At 39.3% G+C, this 21,139-nt stretch overlaps 1 protein-coding gene across 8 annotated transcripts in view; it reads left to right on the top strand.

The window, feature by feature from the left end:
• Positions 1-21,139, top strand: part of foxp1b (forkhead box P1b) — a 528,108-nt gene that overhangs the window by 413,677 nt on the left and 93,292 nt on the right. For all 8 annotated transcript variants that reach the window (XM_073072380.1, XM_073072379.1, XM_073072378.1 and 5 more), the window contains one exon: positions 3,907-3,996. In XM_073072380.1, the coding sequence (XP_072928481.1) occupies positions 3,907-3,996 (90 nt within the window). The remainder of the gene's footprint in view (positions 1-3,906; positions 3,997-21,139) is intronic.

Genomic DNA, 21,139 nt, shown 5'->3' with positions numbered 1-21,139 from the left:
AAGCGATCCCTTTATAACAGAGTCTTGCATTTGGTAGTTTTCTGTTTGGTAGATTTTTTTCTTTTACTTTTTCCTGCAGTTTTGCAAGTATTCCAAGAATAAAAGCAATAGTAGATTTTCAGGATCTTCCTGTATGAAACACCAATCTTCATAATAGGGCAGTTTTTATCAATACTTTAATTAAAAACAGCTAAAACATTGATGGTTGATTTGACTATGGTACAACTTTTGTTTGCATTTGGAACAAAGTTGATAATGCAGCGTGGTATTTAACAAAACACTGGCTATAACAATGCTCCAAGCAATAGACAAGGAAGTTTTCATCCTGTTGAGCTCATACCCACAATACAAAGTGCCTACATATTACTTGCATAATTCATTTTATTCCTGTACTGCAGAAGTTATATCAGACCTGAAGCAGAATCAAAGGCTGAGCTCTGCAGTTTACTTGGATAGATCTGAGCTTCACAATGGTGATACTCAGTCTTCTGAGGACTGAATTCATGCCATCATGTTCTAAAATGTAGCATGTTGTAATAGAGTCAAAGAGATCTCTCCAATTGTACTCACCAAATCCCCTCAACATTAAATTCAGACAGTCATCCTGACTGCCCTGCTGAGAACATGTAGCATCTTTGATATTAGCTCCAGTTATGGACATTTGAACCAGAACACTTTTTTTTGTGAGGTTACTGTAGGATAAGCTAGCTTTTATCTTCCTGGGTATCTATCATGCCCAACCAATAATAAATAAGATAAATAAATACAGCCAAAAATCACTTATACAGATATTGTGAATATTCTTTGCTTAACTCTTCTTGTGCATTTTTGGCACTATTTGTGTTATTTCTCCAGCATTTTGATCAAGGTGAAGATAAGACTGTGCCAGTGACAGTTCATAAATTTGGACTACAGATAGTAAAGTGCTTTCAGTCTTGTTTATTAGCAATGCTTCATAGTGGCACTGCACGTGTTCTGTTCAATTTAAACATCTGAGTTAGTAAATCCACTGCTATGAGATGAATCGGCCTCAATGTAATCCTCTTCCTTTCATGATTCAGTACATTGGTTTACCAGCGTGTCATGCCATAAAGCTACTTATATAATACATTTATGTATCATTCCACATTCAAGCTGTTCATTAAGTATTTACTGTAATAATTAGACAAACATTCTAAATAGGCCCATAATTTTGAACATTACTCTGGAGAACCTTGTTAGGCCCAATTAGTATACAAATTAGCAATTGCATGAAATTGTACTAAATATTACAAATGATCCTGTGTTCTATTAGAAAGGGGTTTGGCATCACTAGATTAAGATTCTGTATTCAGCCTATGAATGCAATTGACTTTAAAACTAAGCTGATTGTCAACATGTATTGTGCAATGTTTTCTTTTACAAGCTTCAATTCTGCAATAATCAATACTACATGTCCCAAAGCCTTTTGGATATTATGGGCAGCTTCAGTCCCTCTCCCAGACTGATAGCCCCTTTTGGAAAAAATGTTTTCCTTGTTGCAGCATGACTCGAAAATGTGTTAGAGTGAATGAATGTTGGCTTCGCTGATCAAAAGATTAGTTATTGCTAGAATTCATTCCTGCCTGAGCAAGTTCGTGGACACACAGCAGTTTGCTTACCGCCATAACCAGTCCATCACAGATGCAATTTCACTGACTTTCCATTCTATATTGGAAGATCTAGATAACAGTAAAACATGCATCAGGCTGCTGTTAATTAATTATGACTCAGCATTTAACACCATCATCCCCTCAGAATTGATCAGTAAGTTTCAAATCCTAGACCCCTATACCTTGTTCTGCAGCTGGATCTTTGACATCCTTATCAGAAGACTACAGTCATTGGAGATCAGAAATAACTTCTCATCACTGACAGTCAGCACTGATATACCACTAAGATGTGTGATTAGCCCACTGCTCTACGCTCTTCACTCATGGCTAAGCCTGTCTCAAATCCATCTGTAAATTTGCTGATGACACCACTGTTGTTGAGAGGATCTCAGATGGTGACAAGGAGGCATTCAGGAGCGTGATAGACTTGCTGGTTGAGTGGTGTCACAACAACCCCCTCCCACTAAACTTCAGCAAGCCCAAGGAGTTGATTGTTTACGCAAGAAGGGGGAAGTCAGGAGAACACGCTCTTTAAGGGGTTAGCAGTAGGAAGTGTAAACAGCTTCAATTTCCTAGGCTTAGAGTATCTTTCCTGGTTGGAACACAATGATGCAATCACTATGAAGGCATGCCAGTTGCTCTACTTCATTAAGAGTTTGAGGAGAATTGGTTTGTCACCAAAGGCAAACGTAAATTTCTGCAGATGTACAGCATTCTCAATTTATGAACCAACTATACATAAGCAGACAAAGACTGGCAAATGACCAATGCACAAAAGAAGACAAACTGTGCAAATAAAAGGTAATACTGAGAACCTGAAGCACTTGTACGTTTTACCTGATGGCAGCAGCAAGAAAGAGGATGGCCTGGGTGGTGAGGATCTTTGATGATGGATGCTACTTTTCTACAGCAAAGTTTCATGTGGATGTGCTCAGTGGTTGGGAGGGTTTTACCCGTGATATAATGGGCCAAATCCAGTACCTTTTGTAGGATTTGCAGCCAGTCAGCACATTTTCCATACCAGTTACAAATCTCTATGAATCTATGCAAGTTTAGTTTTTGTAGACATACTGAACCTGCACTAACTTCTAAGTAAGTATAGGTGCTGTTGTTCCTCTTTGTGATGACAATAATGAAGAGGTCCTGGGACAGTTCCTCTTATATGTTAATGCCAAAGAACTTAAAGCTACTGAACTTCACCACTGCTGCTCCCCTCATGAGGAGTGGCTTCCTCCTCCTATCGTTGATAAACAGCTCTTTGTCTTTGCTGACCTCAAGAGAGAGGTTGTTGTGGCACGACTCAACTACATTTTCTGTCTCCCTTCTATATGCATTCTGGCTGGTTACATCCCAGTCTGGTATAGAAACTCAAATTAACTGGATCCCAAAATGCTATAGATCTTTGTAGACTCAGTCGCTCAGTCACGGGCACAGCCCTCTTCACCTTCGAAGACAGCTTCAGGACCTCACAATCAGGGGCATGCCCTGTTCTCATTACTGCCATTGGGGATGAGGTGTATGAGTCGGAAGACCCACACTCGACAACATAGGAACAGTGTCTTCCCCTCTGCCATCAGATTTCTGAATAGCCCATGAACTTCATTATTTCTTTTATGCAATATTTATTTACTTTGTAATTTATAACAAATTTGATGCCTTGTAATGCTGCCAGTAAACAACAATGTTCAAGACTTATGTCAGTGATAATAAACCTAATTCTGAAAAGTGACTTAACATCACTGCAAAAAATGGAGCTTTTGTCAACTGCAGATTTTAATTGAATTTGTTTTTTTTCATTGAGACAGCTCCTGAAATAACGCAACTAATTCTGGCTCTCTGCCCTTGTGCTCGATATATTAGAGGAGGTTGACTGCTCTTGCTTACGGATCACTTTTGAGTGACCTGTTTAGAAAATTGCTAATAATTACTCCCTTGAATTATTACATTGACTGGTCTGTGAATAACCATGTATTCTCAGCAAGGACATTTTTTGGCTTCCTTCATACAGACAAAGGTCACATCTTGCCATATTTTAATTACGTAGTGTGGAAAATGGCATGTTTTCATCAGTTCATTTTAAAGATTAGTTTTGAAATGATAATACTAAGAATAGTTCATACACTGAGGGATTTATTGGCACGCTTCAATCCAAAAGGTCGGGTAAGTGTTGATAAGAGGATGTGCCTGCGTATCTCTTTTCAAATTGGAAGTTGCTGTCATGGCGGGGAAAATGTTTTGAATGTTTTTCTAATTTTTTTTTGTTTTTCACAAACAGCAACAGCTTCAGGAATTTTATAAGAAACAGCAGGAACAGTTACATCTTCAACTTCTACAGCAACAACATGCTGGAAAATCAGCTAAAGAGGTATGTATGTCCCTATATTTATATATACATATTGATAAGTAATAAAAGGTAATTAAAATGGAAATGGCAGAGAGAGGAGAGACATGTGATTGTGAGATATGCCTGTAGTGAAGGCTTTCCATTGGTTTCTCAGCTTTGTTTCCTTTCTGTATTCTAATTTAGAGAGGCTCACTCATCAGCTGCAGTTCAGTGTACATTAATGACTTTGGGATGCAGACTTCGTGATGGACAAAGGAATGATTATTGCATTGTCATAAGATAGACAAATTTCAGTTTTTCCTTTTAGATGCATATTTCAGAGCATATAAGGCAAATACTAAAATCTTACATTCTGAATATAGTCTTTAAAGTCACAATACTCTAATTAATGAACTGTGGGCTTCAGTTTGGACAAGTTGTAGTTTGATGCACTCATAAATCAACATGACAGATCTACAGCTCATGCCCATGCAGCTCTTGTCACCGAGTCACCTCAGATGTAAACATTATGGGGAGAAAAAGAGTCTGAAAGAGATGAAATTGATCAACAGAATTGGTAGAAAACCAACTTTTGAAGCACATTATGCATGATTGCAGGATATGAGTAACCTCATGAGATTTTTCTCCTTCTGGTGATTTTTTTAAATAGAATTTCTAACAGCCATCAAAAGTGGAATAGGAATTACTTAGCTTTTCTCCTGTGGTTTACAAGCCATAACCCCCTGTTGTTACTTTATATAGCTTTCTTTTAAAAGGCATCAAAGGTTTTTTTTAATCCTTACCACTCTATTTGAAGCCTAGCAATAAAAGCTTCTGTCATTATCAAATGTTAGGCATTGTGTTTTTCTTGATTATGTCATATTGTGTTAACCTATAATTTGATCTGCTGAGTTAGCAGCATGGAGTACAGTTATGTTTTGTTGGAGCACACTGTCGTGAAATATTCACGTGGGCTGTATTTTCCATTCACCAAAGCTGTTCTGTGTGCTTAAAGTGTAATTGTAGATGTGAAGGGTTACTCCCGCAACCATAATCAAGAAACTGCATAACTGACAATTTACATAACACTAATGGGGAGTAACCTCGGGAAGGAAAGTAGACCTTTGACAAGTATTTGAGGGAGGGAAGTGAGGTACAAGTTTATCTGGATATTTCAGTATTTCGACACTAATTATTGACCTGACAACAGAGCTGTGCAGGGACCTTTTTGGTATGCATTCAATTGTAAGAAGTAAACAAACCTCGTTGTATCCTGTGTTTGATAACTGGGTGGGGAGTACAGTTTGGCAGCATGCTTGGTACTTCAAATTTTTTTCTCTAACAATGGCTCTTGTACATTTTACATCCTGACTTCTCATTTATAAAATACTGATTTGAATTTCCCTATGCATAAGAATATAGTGTTAAAATGGAACAACACACAATAGTGAATCCAGATAAATACCATATTGAAGTGAACAGTTTGGCTAATGGCACATAATCTAAAATACAATACATGGGCTGAAAGATGTTTAACTGCTGTAGCTAATAGTTTAATTTACATTCCATAATTATTAGCATAGTCTAGATAACATCATCATGGTTTGTTATGAATTATGGTAAATATCAAAATGGTAGATAATTTCCTTCCATTTATTGTAGTTACAGCACAGTATTATCTTTGCATCAATCAGATAATTATTGCAGGAAATCTGTATAAAAGTTTTGTCTGTGTAGTAGCCAACATTGTAACTTTATTCTTGTGCACTTGCTCCGCTGCCCCTTCCCTTTCCCCTCTTCTTCCCACCATTGACAATTGATGGTGTTGGAGGCAGCGGGGGAAATTGCTGCTTAGTTGTTAATTGACAGAAAGTAATATTATAGATGTAGATAACAGGAAAAAAAATTATGCTATTGTCTCCTTATTTCTCTGCAGGCAGATGATATTGATGTATCATCGTGTTATTTCTAACCATCCGTTGTGTTCTGCCCTGGGGGGAACCTAGATGAGGTATTAGGTATTATTGTCTGAAAAGTGGACAGTAGCTGTTTTGGGGCAAAATCCAATTTCAGCTTATGTTACACATGCTTCATGGGGATAGCAGGAAAATGCAACAGAAATTGGCAGTTGGGTTTATTAAAATGCTTGTATTAAACTCCATACTCATCTCCACGTCCAACTTTTTAGCTGGTGAAGGTTACTCGAAATCAGTCAATTGAGACACTGACTTCAGACAAGTCTAGAAGCAGGAAGGTACATTTGAGACTTACCATTTTATTTTGGGTCTGGTGGAGTAAGTGGCTAAGTATTTCTAAACAAATTCAATTTTTCATTGGTGGTTTCCAACCATCCCATTAAGAACCAAAGCTCAACAGTCTCAACACCATAGAATGTACTGAACTTGGGGGAAAAAGACAACCGCTTCATTGCTCAGACATGGATATCTTTGTAAAATACTATTCTTGTATTCAGTTGTGCTTGAGTCCAGTTTTTGAGATGGAGACAAAAATACTACATCCAAACCAATGGTCATTCATCCAGCTGAAGCAAGCACTTATTTTCTCAACCAGTGTTTAGAAACAGTATCAGGAAGTTATCCAGGTTTTGTTTCAGGAAAGGTGCTTGTATTTTTTAGCGTTTGACCCAGGTTTGATTTTGTCATCATGGAGCTGTAGAGGGTCTTCCATTAAATATGGAATCTTATTTTAATATAAAACATAATTTATTAGGAAAAAAACTGAAACCATGTCTTTGTATCAGTCAATATCCCTGCTATCTTTCCTTATCTATTTAAGTTATGGAATAGCATTTAACTAGAGATTGAACTACCTTGGTTCTCCATGTGATTGCGATGCTCGTGCATGGAGAAGCCCTGACATGTACAGTCACATTCAATGCTGTGTAAGATATATCTGGTTGACACTTCATAATCTTCAGTTACATACACTTAGCTTACATTACTTGCAGCAGAGCAGGCCTTTGCAGCTCCTATAAAGCCTTTCTCATTGTAACTTATAGGGAGCCTGACTGCCCAGACCAGCATAGCAGGTAGGTCCCCTTAAGTAATTATTTATTTGTAAATGCTTGGGGTATATTCTGCCCTTTACTATAGCCCCAAAGTCAGGACCCTTACTGTGAGACCCATACACAACTATTTTCTACTTGCATAATCCCTCTTACCCCAACTTTAGATTATGTTCCTAAACTCAACTACTGACTGCCTTAAGATGACTCAATCCAACCAACCTTGCCCTACAACTAATAATGAAGGTACCCAATTAAACTAGCTCCACTCCACCCAAACTGCCACGTACAAATAAACACTTTGTATATCCTCATTTCAGCTACCGATTGTATGGCTGACTTGACTGCTCTCTCCCTTCCTCACACTGTACTATGCAGCTGATCCTTGGCAATCATAGTGAAGTCAAATCTTGAATTCCCTACCACCTTCACCACCACAACAACTCACCCAGAATTTCCTTGCTAATGTTATTGCATCTCCACTGGTGCTGATCCCTGCCCCAGTTTAATTTGTTTTTCTGCATGCAAGGTTAATTTGTATTACATTATTTTTTATTAACAGACCACAATCAAAGTGTCAGCATTAACAGTTAATGCTTTTTGAAATAAAAGCACAAATGCTGGAAATACTCAGCAGGTCAGGCAGGATCTGTAGAAAAAGAAACATAATCAATCTTTCAAGTCAACGTCACCTGACCTGGTCAGTATGCCCAGTTTTTTCAGGGTTTCCTTTTTACATAGTTCCAGCATCAGCAGCAGTCTTTTGTTTTTGACCAATTTGCCCTTGCAGATGCTTAAAAAAAAATCCAAAACTGTTCCCTGTTTAATTACATGGAATGGGGCATAAATTGTACTTGCAAAGACAATCAGTTGTTGTGCCCATTAACAAACCCATAAATGTGTTTCCCACAGCAAATAAAGTTGAGTGGGAGTGTAAGTACAAAGTGTAATCCTTAAATTTGAGGAGTTTGTAGTTAACTCATTTAGGGTGAATGGTAGATCCGAACTCATTACTGCTTGCTTCAATTGTTCATATAATTTGTGTTTTTCCCCCTTTTCTTGCGCATCGGGTGTTAATCTTTTATTTTTTTTATTTTTTGGGGGTTTTTTTGCTTTATGGCTACCTGTAAGCAAACAAACCTTAAGGTTGTACAATTTATACATTCTTTGATAATAAATGTACTTTGAATCTTTAATTCTTTGTTGGCCCCAGTACAGAAATGTTTTATTTCAAATAGAACACAAACTGCATTCCTTTGTAAACTAAACAAGCTGAGAACTGTCAATTTTTCACCATTTAATTAGAGATTTTATAGGAAATTTGCTACACATTATTATGTCCCTAAACTGTCACCAATTCAGTGATGATAATAACTTAATCAGCAGCTTTAATTTCTTGCCGTTGAGAGTAGGAAGATGAGAGTGTTGATGAATTTAGTTATGTCTGTTTTTTATTCTTGCTTTGACTCAGTACCCAGAATTTTAGTTGTAGAATGTGGTCAAAAAGATAAAAGCTTCAGCAAATATTCTACCAATCGATCAGTAGATCACAATGGAATTTGCATGAGTTTATATTTAGTAGCTGATCATGTATCATATACACCACAAATGTAATTGTTGAGAAAACTATTTTTGGCATATGAGATGAACAATTTTTCGTGGGTGTAATTTTCAGTAATCTTGATGTAATTAATAGTTTTTATCAAATCTGTTTCCTGTTAAATTGTTTAATAATCTTGCTATGTTGTCACAAATTCCATTATTCATGAATGTGTTCCTTCATACTATTTATCACTTCCTAAAAATTTTAATCACTGTACCGTTTCTTATACCATAGAACAAAGCCATTTGGCGTATTGAATGCACAGCAGACAAGAAAGAGCTACTCAGTCTATTCCCATATTGCTGATCCCATTGCCTTTAGGTTTTAGTGTGTGAAATGTTAATCTTAGAACTTTTAATGTATTTTGGGTATATGCCTATACTATTGTTTCATTCACTGGGTCCCCTGCGCACCCCACTCTTCAGCTGAAAATCTTATTCAGCAATTCCCCTTCAGTCCCTGTATTTTCTCAAGTTGGCTCTCTCTAGCCAATTACCTTTCTAATAGAAATAGCTCTTTCCTACTCATTCTATCTATGTCTCTTATTATTTTGTAAACCCCAGTAAAATTTCCCACATTATGCTTACACTGATTGCAACTTACACTAGGTGCAACTTAGACACACCATAAATACTGGTAATTTGAGTAAGGGAAGTCATTGAAGTAGGACGAGAGGCACTAAAAGAAATTCACAAAGTTAAATAAATAATAATTTAACAATTATTCAACCTCTAATAAACTTAAAACTTCAAAGTGAGGTGATGTTTACAATCTGTGGAGGAATACAATGGAGGAAACAAATTGATAACAAACGTATCAAAAATGAGAACAGATAAGAAGTAGAAGATTTTTCAGATCCTGCCTACAATTCCGGAATCATGTGACAATTTAAGCACAATTCATGTCTTGGCGGACCTTGTTTGGAGGAAGTGCCTCCGGCTGACAAGGCTGAATGTTCAGATTTCTAAGAGAGCGGGAGAGAGAAAGAAAATGACAATTTCCAGGATTGTATGGTGCAGGAGGTGACCATCCTTCAGCCATAGTCAAAAGGGCAGGAAAAGCACGAATCTTCAAGATGTGTGCCATTCTCCAATCAATCTTTATTATTACAGATAAAAAGAAATGATGATGACCTGAAGTGTAGGCATCAATTTGATAACATAGGGCAAACACAGATGCCTTGTGCAGGAAGGCACAGAGTCGACTGTACTTCCTTAGAAGGTTGGCGTCATTCAATGTCTGTAGTGAGATGCTGAAGATGTTCTATAGGGCAGTTGTGGAGAGCGCCCTCTTCTTTGTGGTGGCGTGTTGGGGAGGAAGCATTAAGAAGAGGGATGCCTCACGTCTTAATAAGCTGGTAAGGAAGGCGGGCTCTGTCGTGGGCAAAGTACTGGAGAGTTTAACATCGGTAGCTGAGCGAAGGGCGCTGAGTAGGCTACGGTCAATTATGGAAAACTCTGAACATCCTCTACATAGCACCATCCAGAGACAGAGAAGCAGTTTCAGCGACAGATTACTATCGATGCAATGCTCCTCAGACAGGATGAAGAGGTCAATACTCCCCAATGCCATTAGGCTTTACAATTCAACCGCCAGGACTTAAGAACTTTTTAAAAGCTATTATTAATGCTTTTTGAGATAGTGATTTAGATGCATATCATATTTTTTACTGAGTTAAGTATTGTATGTAATTAGTTTTGCTACAACAAGTGTATGGGACATTGGAAAAAAGTTGAATTTCCCCATGGGGATGAATAAAGTATCTATCTATCTACCTATCTAAAGGGGGTAAAGTAGAGAACAGCCAAGTGTAGGAACATACTGGTCACAGGGGTTTCACTTGTTTTGGAGCACACACATTTTAAGCAAACTGCGAATATGAGTCTGCATGGTGTGCTGCATTAAACCTGTAACCTGTGAAGCTAATTCAAAACAACAGGATAATGTATTCTGAGTGGCAGAAGGGAAGGAACCAGAAGTTGTGGTATATCTTTGTAAAATCAGTGTGGAGAGGGCACTAAGAGGTAGTCCAGTCAGATTTTCAGCAGTTAAGAATGAGGTAAGTAGGACTCAATCTCTGTATTACTCTCTCAGCCATAAAGAGAATAGAAGTAGAAGGGTATTGTAAATGAATGTGTAGCTAACGAGATGGAACATGAAGGGTGGTTTCAGGTCCTTAGGGCATTGCAGTTTTGAGCAGGAAAGATATTTTCAAGAGGAGACACAAGAGATTGGAATCTAGCACTACACACAAAGCATTGGAGGAACACAGCAGGTCAGGCAGCATCAGTGAAGGAAGTAAATAGTCTAGAGCTTCCATTTGAACTGAAAGAAAGAGAGGAGATAGCCAAGACATTTTCAAGATGGACAGGTTTCACTTTAACAGGAAGTGCACAGAAAGGAAGAACATTCAGAAATTTAGGCAGGAACATTTTCTTGATCAATTAATTTCTGACATCGTGTAAAATGATAAATTGTGGGAACCAGTTCTGGGGTTGAAGTGGGCCATGTCACCGATATCCTTGTGGGAGAGCACCTAGTGACAATGATGTTCTAGTCATAAGCTGTAGATCAGTAATGGAGAGAGGCAAGGAAAACCACAAAATAGAGCTTCCTGATTGAAAGGAGGGTTCATTTTAATGGGACAAATAGGAAACTGTCCAGGACAGAGGAACCAAATAATCGTGGATAAAACTGGAATATATCAGTGAAGTGAAAGGTGAGAAAATCTAAACCAGAACTCTCTGGAAAACAAAGGAGATAAAGAAAGTCCTATGATGCAAGCCCAGTGAGAACCTAGCTTAATACTTTCCATTCTTCCCATTCCCATTTTGACGTGTCAGTCCATGGCTGCCTCTATCGTCGCAATGAGGCCACACTCAGGTTAGAGGAGCAACACCTTATATTCCATCTGCGTAGCCTCCAACTTGATGGCATGGACATTGATTTCTAAAACTTCTGGTAATTCCCCCACCATCCCCCCACCACTTTCACCATTCCCCATTCCTTTTTCCCTCTCTCATCTTATCTGCTTACCCATCACCTCACTTTTGGTGCTCCTTCCCCTTTTTTCCTTCCATGGCCTTCTGTCCTCTCCTATCAGATTCCTCCTTCTCCAGCCCTGTATCTCTTTCACCAATCAACTTCCCAGCTCTTTACTTCACCCCTCCCCCCCCCCCCCCCCACCGCAGTTTCACCTATCACCTTGTGGTTCTTCCTTCCCTCCCCACCACTTTCTTAACTCTGGCTCCTCATCCTTTTCCCCAGTCCTGCTGAAGGGTCTCAGCCCGAAACATCAACTGTACTCTTTTCCATAGATGCTGCCTGGCCTGCTGAGTTTCTCCAGCATTTTGTGTGTGTTGCTTAATGTATGTAATAAGCTGAGAGAGAATATAGAAAGAGTGAGCAAATGGAGAATATTAAGAAGAGAATGGAAGTTAACTTAAAGGAAAATTCAAATGTCACCGTCAATGTGTGAGTCAAGGTTGAAGGTGAGCTGTGCATGGAAGAAGATGTAGCTGGAACACTGACTGTGTACTTATTGTTCTTTACCAATGAAGGGAATGCTTCCATAGTCTTAGTGTGAAGGAGAGGTCGTAGAAATGTAGTAGCGGAGGGAGTTAAACTGATCAGCAGCAGGTATGATTAAAGCAAAAAAAAAGCTACTGGATCCAGGTGGATTGCAGAAGGCTTGCCATGACCTCTCAATCCTCTGGATATTGTGGTGGTGTCAGAGAGTCGGAAGAAGGTATATATATCACCATTTCTTCAAAGTGGACTGAAAGGGTATGCCAGAAAGTTGCAAGTGAGTTAGGGCTGACTAATGGATTGAAGTTACAGGGTAAAGCCTAGCGACTGGTATTTTATGGGAGGGAATTAATGGTCAGGTGGGTTGGCGAGATTACTGATTATAGGGGTAGTCCAACTTGAGGAATAGTCAGTGACGGAGTTGTTGGTCAGGTAGACAAAACTACGGAGAGGGTGGTTTATGATCAAGATCACGAGTTTATAGAGGGAGATTTAAAGGAAGCTACTTATAGGTGTGGGACTGGCTCTCTGGCTTAAGGGAAAGTCAAGTAAGCAAGCTGCCTAATGAAAACAGATTCTTAGCTCATACTAGTTTATCCTAGACTTGAAGTCAAACTGAAACAGAATATACAAGTATAGACAGCACAGGATGGATATTCACAAATTAGAAATACAGAGGTCCATGTATTCATATTACACTATTGAACATCAGGTATCCAGAATCCTCCATATATCAGAATCAACGGCTTGTCTTGTGAAAGTTGTTAATTTATTATTGTACCTGACGTTTGGAGGACTTGAAATGAAAATTGTGGACTGTGCAACTTGTGCAGTGTTTCCTATTTTCAGTTATCTTAGATTTTCCATTGGAATCTGATTATGTAGCATGCAGACTTGGAGCTACAAAAAGCGTATTTTCTAGAGGTTCTTCCTCTGTCTATTTTTATCCTTCTTTACTGCTGTATTTATAACCTCTCTCTACTGAAGGCAGGTGAAAAGGCCTCACATGATACCCAGTGTTAAAGAAGATCTCCTGTAATAGGATCCACTCTTCCTCTGACTATCTTTTTACTATTAATGCACATTAAAACATTTTCTCTCATCAAAATACAACCTGTCCTGAAGGAATTTTTTGACTTTCATTGTCTGTAGTAAGTACCATCTCCTTTGAATATCAAGTGTCACCTTTAAAATTTGCACAAGGCACAACTTCATAGCAGTCAGACCTGAATGATTCTATGCTGAATGAAACAGTGTAATTCTGAACTCAGAAACAGCTCAGTAACAGTTAGCGACAATTTCTTTAATGTGAATCATAATGCCTGACATGCTGAGTGTTTCCAGTATTTTCTGCGTTTATTTCCTGGTGCCTTTATATTTGGCCACTGTCAATTTTGTCTTTTTCATATATGATTTAATGTGTAATCCTGGAGCTCAGCATCTTATTTTGCTGCACAATTTGTCAACGTAGTGTTCCTTGTAAGTTATGGGGGTTCAGCTGATTGAACTGTGTGTTTGTGAATAGTACTGGTCATGTATTGATGAGGATAACTGCATATCTAACATCTGAAGAATGGGTGGTGTATTCTTAGTTGATATACAGGTGTCCCCCGCTTTACGAATGTTCACTTTACACCACTTCACTTTTACAAAAGGCCTACATTAGTAACCTGTTTTCACATTACAAAGAGGATTTTCGTTTTACAAAAAATTTACCCATATAAGTAAATGGTTCTTTGCTTTATGCCATTTCAGCTTAAAAAAGGTTTCATAGGAACACTCTACCTTTGTAAAGGGGGAAACACCTGTATTTGTTTAGGGTTGATGTGATCCAGCTGGGAAATGTAGGTATCAGGAATGCAACAACACTAGGTGTGTAGGGGAACAGTGGAAAATAAAGTGTTGGTTATAAATCCTGATTGATAGTAGACGAGCAATAGGTGTATAAATCTGAAATCAGTGGTGAATTGGTTGAATAAGGATTTTGAAGCTGCATTCAGCAACATTACCAGTGCTTGCAAGATTATTGAATTTCTTGGTGCACTAGATATGTGGTCTTTGAGTCTGACTCCTGGTATTGATCACCATGCACTCTGAGTGGATGTCTGGATAGCCATGTAGTCCTTTGCAAAGCATAATATCTTGCACCACCACCAAAATCACCAGTGTCATATTAGAAAATATTTACATCTGCTCACTTCCATTTTGTGCCATTCTTTAAGGGCTTCTCCAGCTGCTACACCCACAACAGCCCCATGCCCATCAGGGTGACTTTGACAGGTGCTAAGCAATCATAAAATCAAGTAATCTGCTGAAGTTTTGAAATTGTGGACACAAGGTAATTGTGTATCACAATATTTATTGCTATTTTTAGGGTATCCATTTAGTCCCAGATTCACTGAGAAAAGGTCGCACAATCATAATCACTTGGAAAGCGTAGGAGGAACTGATCAGAGGTAGCCAGCAGAGCTTTATCAAGGATAGATCTCTGCTGAACAATCTAAGATTTTTGAAGAGATAACAATGTGTATCGATGAGGTCAGTGCCACATTGTTTACATTGACATTAGTAAGGCATTATACAAGTTCCCGCATTGAAGATTTAAGAGACTGCAGAAGCATATAATCTGCTGGAGGAGCTTGGTGTGTTGAGCGAAGCTGACAAAAAGGATTTGTCAGTGTTCTGACTGAAACCTGTATGCTCCAGAATCTACATTTGCAATCACTTGTGCCTTGAGACTACAGATGCTGGAATCTGAAGCATTATACAGGTGCTGGAGGAACTCAGTAGGGCAGCATCTGTGGAGGGTAATGACAAGTAGCACTTCAAGTTGATACCCTTCATCTGGATTCAAATGGGAAATTGACTCAAAAGGTTAGAATCCAGGTGAAGTTGGCAAATTGGATCCATTATTTGCTTGACAATAGGAGACTGAGGCTGTTGGTAGAAGGCTATTTTCTGTGATTGGATGCTTATGATAAGAGATGCTCTACAGAGATTGGCCCCTGAGGCTTTGCTGTTTGTTATGTTTATGAATGTTACGGATGTTGGAATCAGAATCAGGTTTATTATCACTAGCATGTGACGTGAAATTTGTTAGCAGCAGCAGTTCAATGCAATACATAATCTAACAGAGAATAATAATAATAAATAAAATGAAAAATAATAAATGAACAAGTAAATCAATTACATATATTGAATAGATTTTTAAAAACGTGCAAAAACAGAAATACTGTATATTGAAAAGAAAGTGAGGTAGTGTCCAAAGATTCAAAGTCCATTTAGGAATCGGATGGCAGAGGGGAGGAAGCTGTTCCTGAATTGCTGAGTGTGTGCCTTCAGGTTTCTGTACCTCCTACCTGATGGTAACACTGAGAAAAGGGCATGCCCTGGGTACTGGAGGTCCTTAATGGATGCTGCCTTTCTGAGACACCGCTCCCTGAAGATGCCCTGGGTACTTTGTAGGCTAGTACCCAAGATGGAGCTGACTAGATTTACAACCTTCTCCAGCTTCTTTTGGTCCTGTGCAGTAGCCCCTCCATATGAGACAGTGATGCAACCTGTCAGAATGCTCTCCGTGGTATAACTATAGAAGGTTTTGAGTGTGTTTGTTGACATGCCAAATTTCTTAAAACTCCTAATAAAGTATAGTCGCTGTCTTGCCTTCTTTATAACTACATCGATATGTTGGGACCAGGTTAGATGCTCAGAGATCTTGACACCAAGGAACTTGATGCTGCTCACTCTCTCCACATCTGATCCCTCTGTGAGGATTGGCATGTGTTGCTTTGACTTACTTTTCCTGAAGTTCACAATCAGCTCTTTCGTCTTACTGACGTTGAGTGCCAGGTTGTTGCTGTGGCGCCATTCCACTAGTTGGCATATCTCACTCCTGTACACCCTCTCATCACCACCTGAGATTCTACCAACAATGGTTGTATCATCAACAAATTTATAGATGGTATTTGAGCTATGCCTAGCCACACAATCATGTGTATGTAGAGAGTAGAGCAGTAGGCTAAGCACACACCCTTGAGGTGCACTAGTGTTGATCGTCAGCGAGGAGGATATATTATCACCAAACCACACAGATTGTGGTCTTCCGGTTAGGAAATCAAGGATCCAATTGCAGATGAGGTACACAGGCTCAGGTTCTGCAAAATCAGGATTGTGGGGATGATGGTATTAAATGCTGAGCTATAGTTGATGAACAGCATCCTGGCGTAGGTGTTTGTGTTGTCCAGGTGGTCTAAAGCCATGTGGAGAGCCAATGAGATTGCGTCTGCCATTGACCTATTGTGGCGATAGGCAAATTGCAATGGGTCCAGGTCCTTGCTGAGGCAGGAGTTCAGTCTAGTCATAACCAACCTCTCAAAGCATTTCATCACTGTCGATGTGAGTGCTACTGGGTGATAGTCATTAAGGCAGCCCACATTATTATTCTTAAGCACTGGTATAATTGTTACCTTTTTGAAGCAAGTGGGAACTTCCACCCATAGCAGTGAGAGATTGAAAATGTCCTTGAATACTCCTGCTAGTTGGTTGGCACAGGTTTTGTTCATCGGGACCTTCCGCCTTGTGAGGGTTGACTCTTTTTAAAGATAGTCTGATACCGGCCTCTGAGATGGAACTCACAGGTTGATCAGGTGCAGCAGGGATCGTCACAGCTGTAGTTGTTCTCCCTTTCAAATCGTGCATAGAAGGCTTTGAGTTCATCTGGTAGTGAAGCATTGCTGCCATTCATGTTATTGGGTTTCGCTTTGTAGGAAGTCATGTCTTGCAGACCTTGCCAGAGTTGCCGTGCATCTGATGTCGCCTCCAACCTTGTTCAAAATTGTCTCTTCGCCCTTGAAGTAGCCCTCTGCAGATCATACCTGGTTTTCTGGTATAGGCCTGGGTTGCCAGACTTGAATGCCACAGATCTCGCCTTCAGCAGACGATGTACCTCCTGGTTCATCCACAGCTTATGGTTTGGGAATGCACACTCTCATTCACACAGGTCTTGGTGAAGTCAGTAACAACTGCAGCATACTCATCGAGGTTTGAAGATGAATCCCTGAATACAGTCCAGTCCACTGATTCAAAGCAGTCTTGTAGGTGCTCCTGTGTTTCCCTTGTCCATACTTTCTTGGTCCTCACAGTCTTCAGTCTCTGCCTATACTCGAAGTAGAAGTATAGCCAGGTGATCAGACTTGTGAAGTGAAGATGTGGAATAGCGCAGTAAGCATTCTTGATGGTGATGTAACAATGGTCCAGTGTGTTGTCTCCTCAGGTATTGCAAGTGATCTATTGATGGTAGTTGCTTATGATTTTTTTCCCCCAGACTGCCCTGGTTAAAATCTCCCAAAACGATGGTGAAGGCGTTAGGGTGCGCTGTTTTGTGCATGTTGATCCCATTACTCAGATCATCTAAAGCCTGCTTGACATTGGCCTGAGGTGGAATATAAACTACCAAAATGACCCTAGAGAGTTTCCGTGGTAGGTAAAAAGGACGGCACTTTACTGCTAGATATTCCCGGTCTGGTGAGCAGAATTGGGACAGCACTGATATATTTGTGCACCAAGAAGAGTTGATCATGAGGCATACTCCTCCACCTCTGCTTTTGAGAGACTCTATAGATCTGACTGTGTATAGTAAACCTGTTGATCTGGATCGCTGTATCCGCGACAAAAGGGGTTAACTTGGATTCCGTGAAACAAAAGACACACATGATCCTAATGTCCCTCGAATTCAGCACCCTGGCTCTGAGATCATCGATTTTATTCACCAGAGACTGCAGGTTCGCCAGCAAGATAGTTGGTATAGGGAGTTTAAAACCCTGTTTCCTCAAACACACTTGTAATCCTGATCTACTCCCAAATTTCCTCCATGGGCACTTCCAACCACAATCAGTGTTGTTTCTGTCAGCTTTAAGCAGCAATAGTTCGTTTAAAAGCACTAACACATCTTTGTTGACTGTACTGACATTGGAAAAGTTGTGCTTTTTAGCTGTAACAGGCTGAAATGGGAATATTTAACCGTATCCATTGAGAGTTCTGCTGCTACTCGAGTCGCACCTAGGCGCGTGATCAGTAAGCTTACAGAAGAAACATAGATTAGTTGTCAGTGTGAAGGATAGTCTTAGGCTACAAAGTGATATCAATATCCTGACGAAACGGGCTAAGAAATTGCAGATGGGGTTTAATCCTGATAAACGTGAAGTAATGTATTTTGGAATTACTAATGACGCTCAGACATATCCCACGACTGATAAGGTCTTAGGAAGCACTGAGGAACAGAAGGACCTTTCCTTGCAAGTTTGAAGATCCTTTAAGGTGGCATGCAGATAGGTCATATGGCTAAGAAGTCATACAGGATGCTTGCCTTCCATTGGTTGATGCATTTGGATACGGAACTTTATAAAACATTGGTGAAACCTCAGCTTGAGTACCATGTGTGGTTCTGGTCAACACACTCTTAGGATAGACGTAATAGAGCAGGAGAGGGTGCAGTAGTGTTTGACCAAGATGTTGCCTAGGATGGAGATTTTCAGGTATCAGGTGATATTGGAGAAGCTAGGTCTCCTTTTCCTGGAGCAGAAGAGGCTAAAAGAGGACACGATTGATATATGCAAGATTGAAGGGTATAGATAGGGTTGACTGCAGTAAGTATTTTCCTTTATCAGAGGAAAATAAGAGGATATGGATTTAGGGTAAGGGGTAGGAGGTTTAGAGGTATTTTGAACACCTTTATCACCTGGAGAATAGCGAGTACCTGGAACACACAGATGGCAAGAGTGCTGGAAGGAGAATCACTGACGGGATTTATGAAGTGTCCAGGTAAGCACCTAAACTGTAGAAAGCTACAGAAGTGCTGGAAGATGTGAGAAATACAGACGGGAGTCCCACCACTTGACATGGATGTTGTTGGCCAAATGGCTTGTTTCCATGTTGTACATCTTTATATGCCAGGTAGAACATGGATTATAGTTATGGTGTGGAACTTTTCCACTGTAATCGGATCAATCCAATAATTCTCCCATTTTTAGGGATGATTTTCAATGCAAGACTACCAATAGGACCAAGAGTAGCCAATCCACATATTGCATAATTTGGGTTGCATATTAGAAAAATATTTAGGTTATTGTGGAATTTTTTTTAACACATTAAAAATGTAATCTCTTTTACTTCATAAAGCTACTGGCAGCTGGACACAGCACTAGGCAAAGGTTTTTTTTGAGCAGGACAGCAAAGGAAAAATTTGTTCCATCAAGTTTTGTATTAATTCACAGCAGCCTTTACCTATAGTGTGCAGAATTGAGATCAACGTTTAGTTGCCATTAACATTTGCCAGTGGTAGATTTCATTGCCTACAATCATTTCTATATGTCCTTGATTCATTACTGCAACATCTGGTCTCATTGCATATAAAGATATCCACTAGTGCATCCTTCAGCTAGAGGAACATTTAGCAGCAGTATTCATGCATAAATAGTATAGAGAAGTTCACGGCACACAAGAGGAAAACTCAAACTGTAAAACACATAAGACACACTGCCACTACAGAATTCAATAAAATTAATTTAGTAACGATAATACTTCCATTTTATATAAGCTTGTTGAACACCTCAGTGTACTCTGCATAATAAGTTACTGCTGTTATGCAAGGAACTTTTAACACATCAGCAGCTTAATATGCATACACTCAGTGGCCATTTTATTAGGTACCACCTGTACCTAATAAAGTGGCCGCTGAATGTACATTCGCAGTCCTCTGCTGCTGTAACCCAGGTTTGACGTGTTGTGCATTCGGAGTTGCTATCACTGTTTTAACACATAGTTATTTGAGTTATTGTTGCCCACCTACAGTGTATGAAAATCCCAGGAGATCAACAGTTTCTGAGATACGCTAAACACCCCTTCTGGCACCAACAATCATTCCATAGTCTAAGTCACAAATCACATTTCTACCCCTTTCTGATGTTTGGTCTGATCATCAACTGAACTTCTTGACCATGTCTGCATGCTTTTGTGCATTTAGTTGCTGCCACATAATTGGCTGATTAGGTATTTACACGAATAAGCAGGTGTACAGGTATACCTAATAAAGTGGCCACTGTGTGTATTTTATTTAATCATGCAACTTTTTGTGGATGCCAACATTGTATTGCTTATATTCATGACTTTGCAGACTCATGTTAGTTATCATATAATAGACATGATCTATTTTGCATTCTCATCCATAGTTCACTTTATTTTTAAGAGGCAAGAATTTGTTGTCTTCTGCAACTGCTGATCTTGTTTATTTTTAGATAGAGAACAAAGTTCAAAGTAAACTTATAATTGAAGTATGTATATGTTGCATTATAGTACCTTGAGATACATTTTCATGCAGACATTTATAGGAAAAAAAGAATTACAATAGAATTTTTGTAAAACTATACATAAGAAGACAAAGACTGACCAACAACCAATGTCCTAGAGAAGACAAACTGTTCAAATCTAAAAAAAAATACTGAAAATTCAAATAGTAAAGATTCCTTGAATGTGAGTATATATGTCATAGAATCAGTTCAGAGTAGTGGTGAATGAAGTTATCCACCCTTGCTCAGGAGCTTGATGGTTGTGGGGTAATAAGTGTTTCCTGTACCTTGTGGTGTGACTCCTAAGGCTTCTGTACCACCTGTCCCATGGTCATAGTGAGAAGAGCACATGGCCTGGATGGTGGGGTCTTTGATGATGGATGCTGCTTTCTTGTGGCAACACTGGAGGTAAATGAATTGAATGATGAGATGGACTGGGTAACATCCAGCATTTTCTGTAGCCTTTTCCGTTTCTGACTGTTGGTGTTTCCATACTTTGCCATGATGCAACCAGTTAGGATACTCTTCCACTGTGCATCTATAAAAGTTTATTAATTTTTTGGTGACATCCAGAATCTATGCAAACTTCTAGGAACGTAGATGCACTGTTATACCTTCTTTGTGATGACATTTATTTGCTGACCCCAGGTGTTAATGCCAAGGAATTTAAAGCTACTGATTCTCTCC

Source organism: Hemitrygon akajei, chromosome 19 (genome assembly GCF_048418815.1).
Source record: "Hemitrygon akajei chromosome 19, sHemAka1.3, whole genome shotgun sequence".
Taxonomy (NCBI): domain Eukaryota; kingdom Metazoa; phylum Chordata; class Chondrichthyes; order Myliobatiformes; family Dasyatidae; genus Hemitrygon; species Hemitrygon akajei.
The sequence above is the reverse complement of the archived record's forward strand: the minus strand, read 5'-3'. Positions and strand labels throughout refer to the sequence as shown.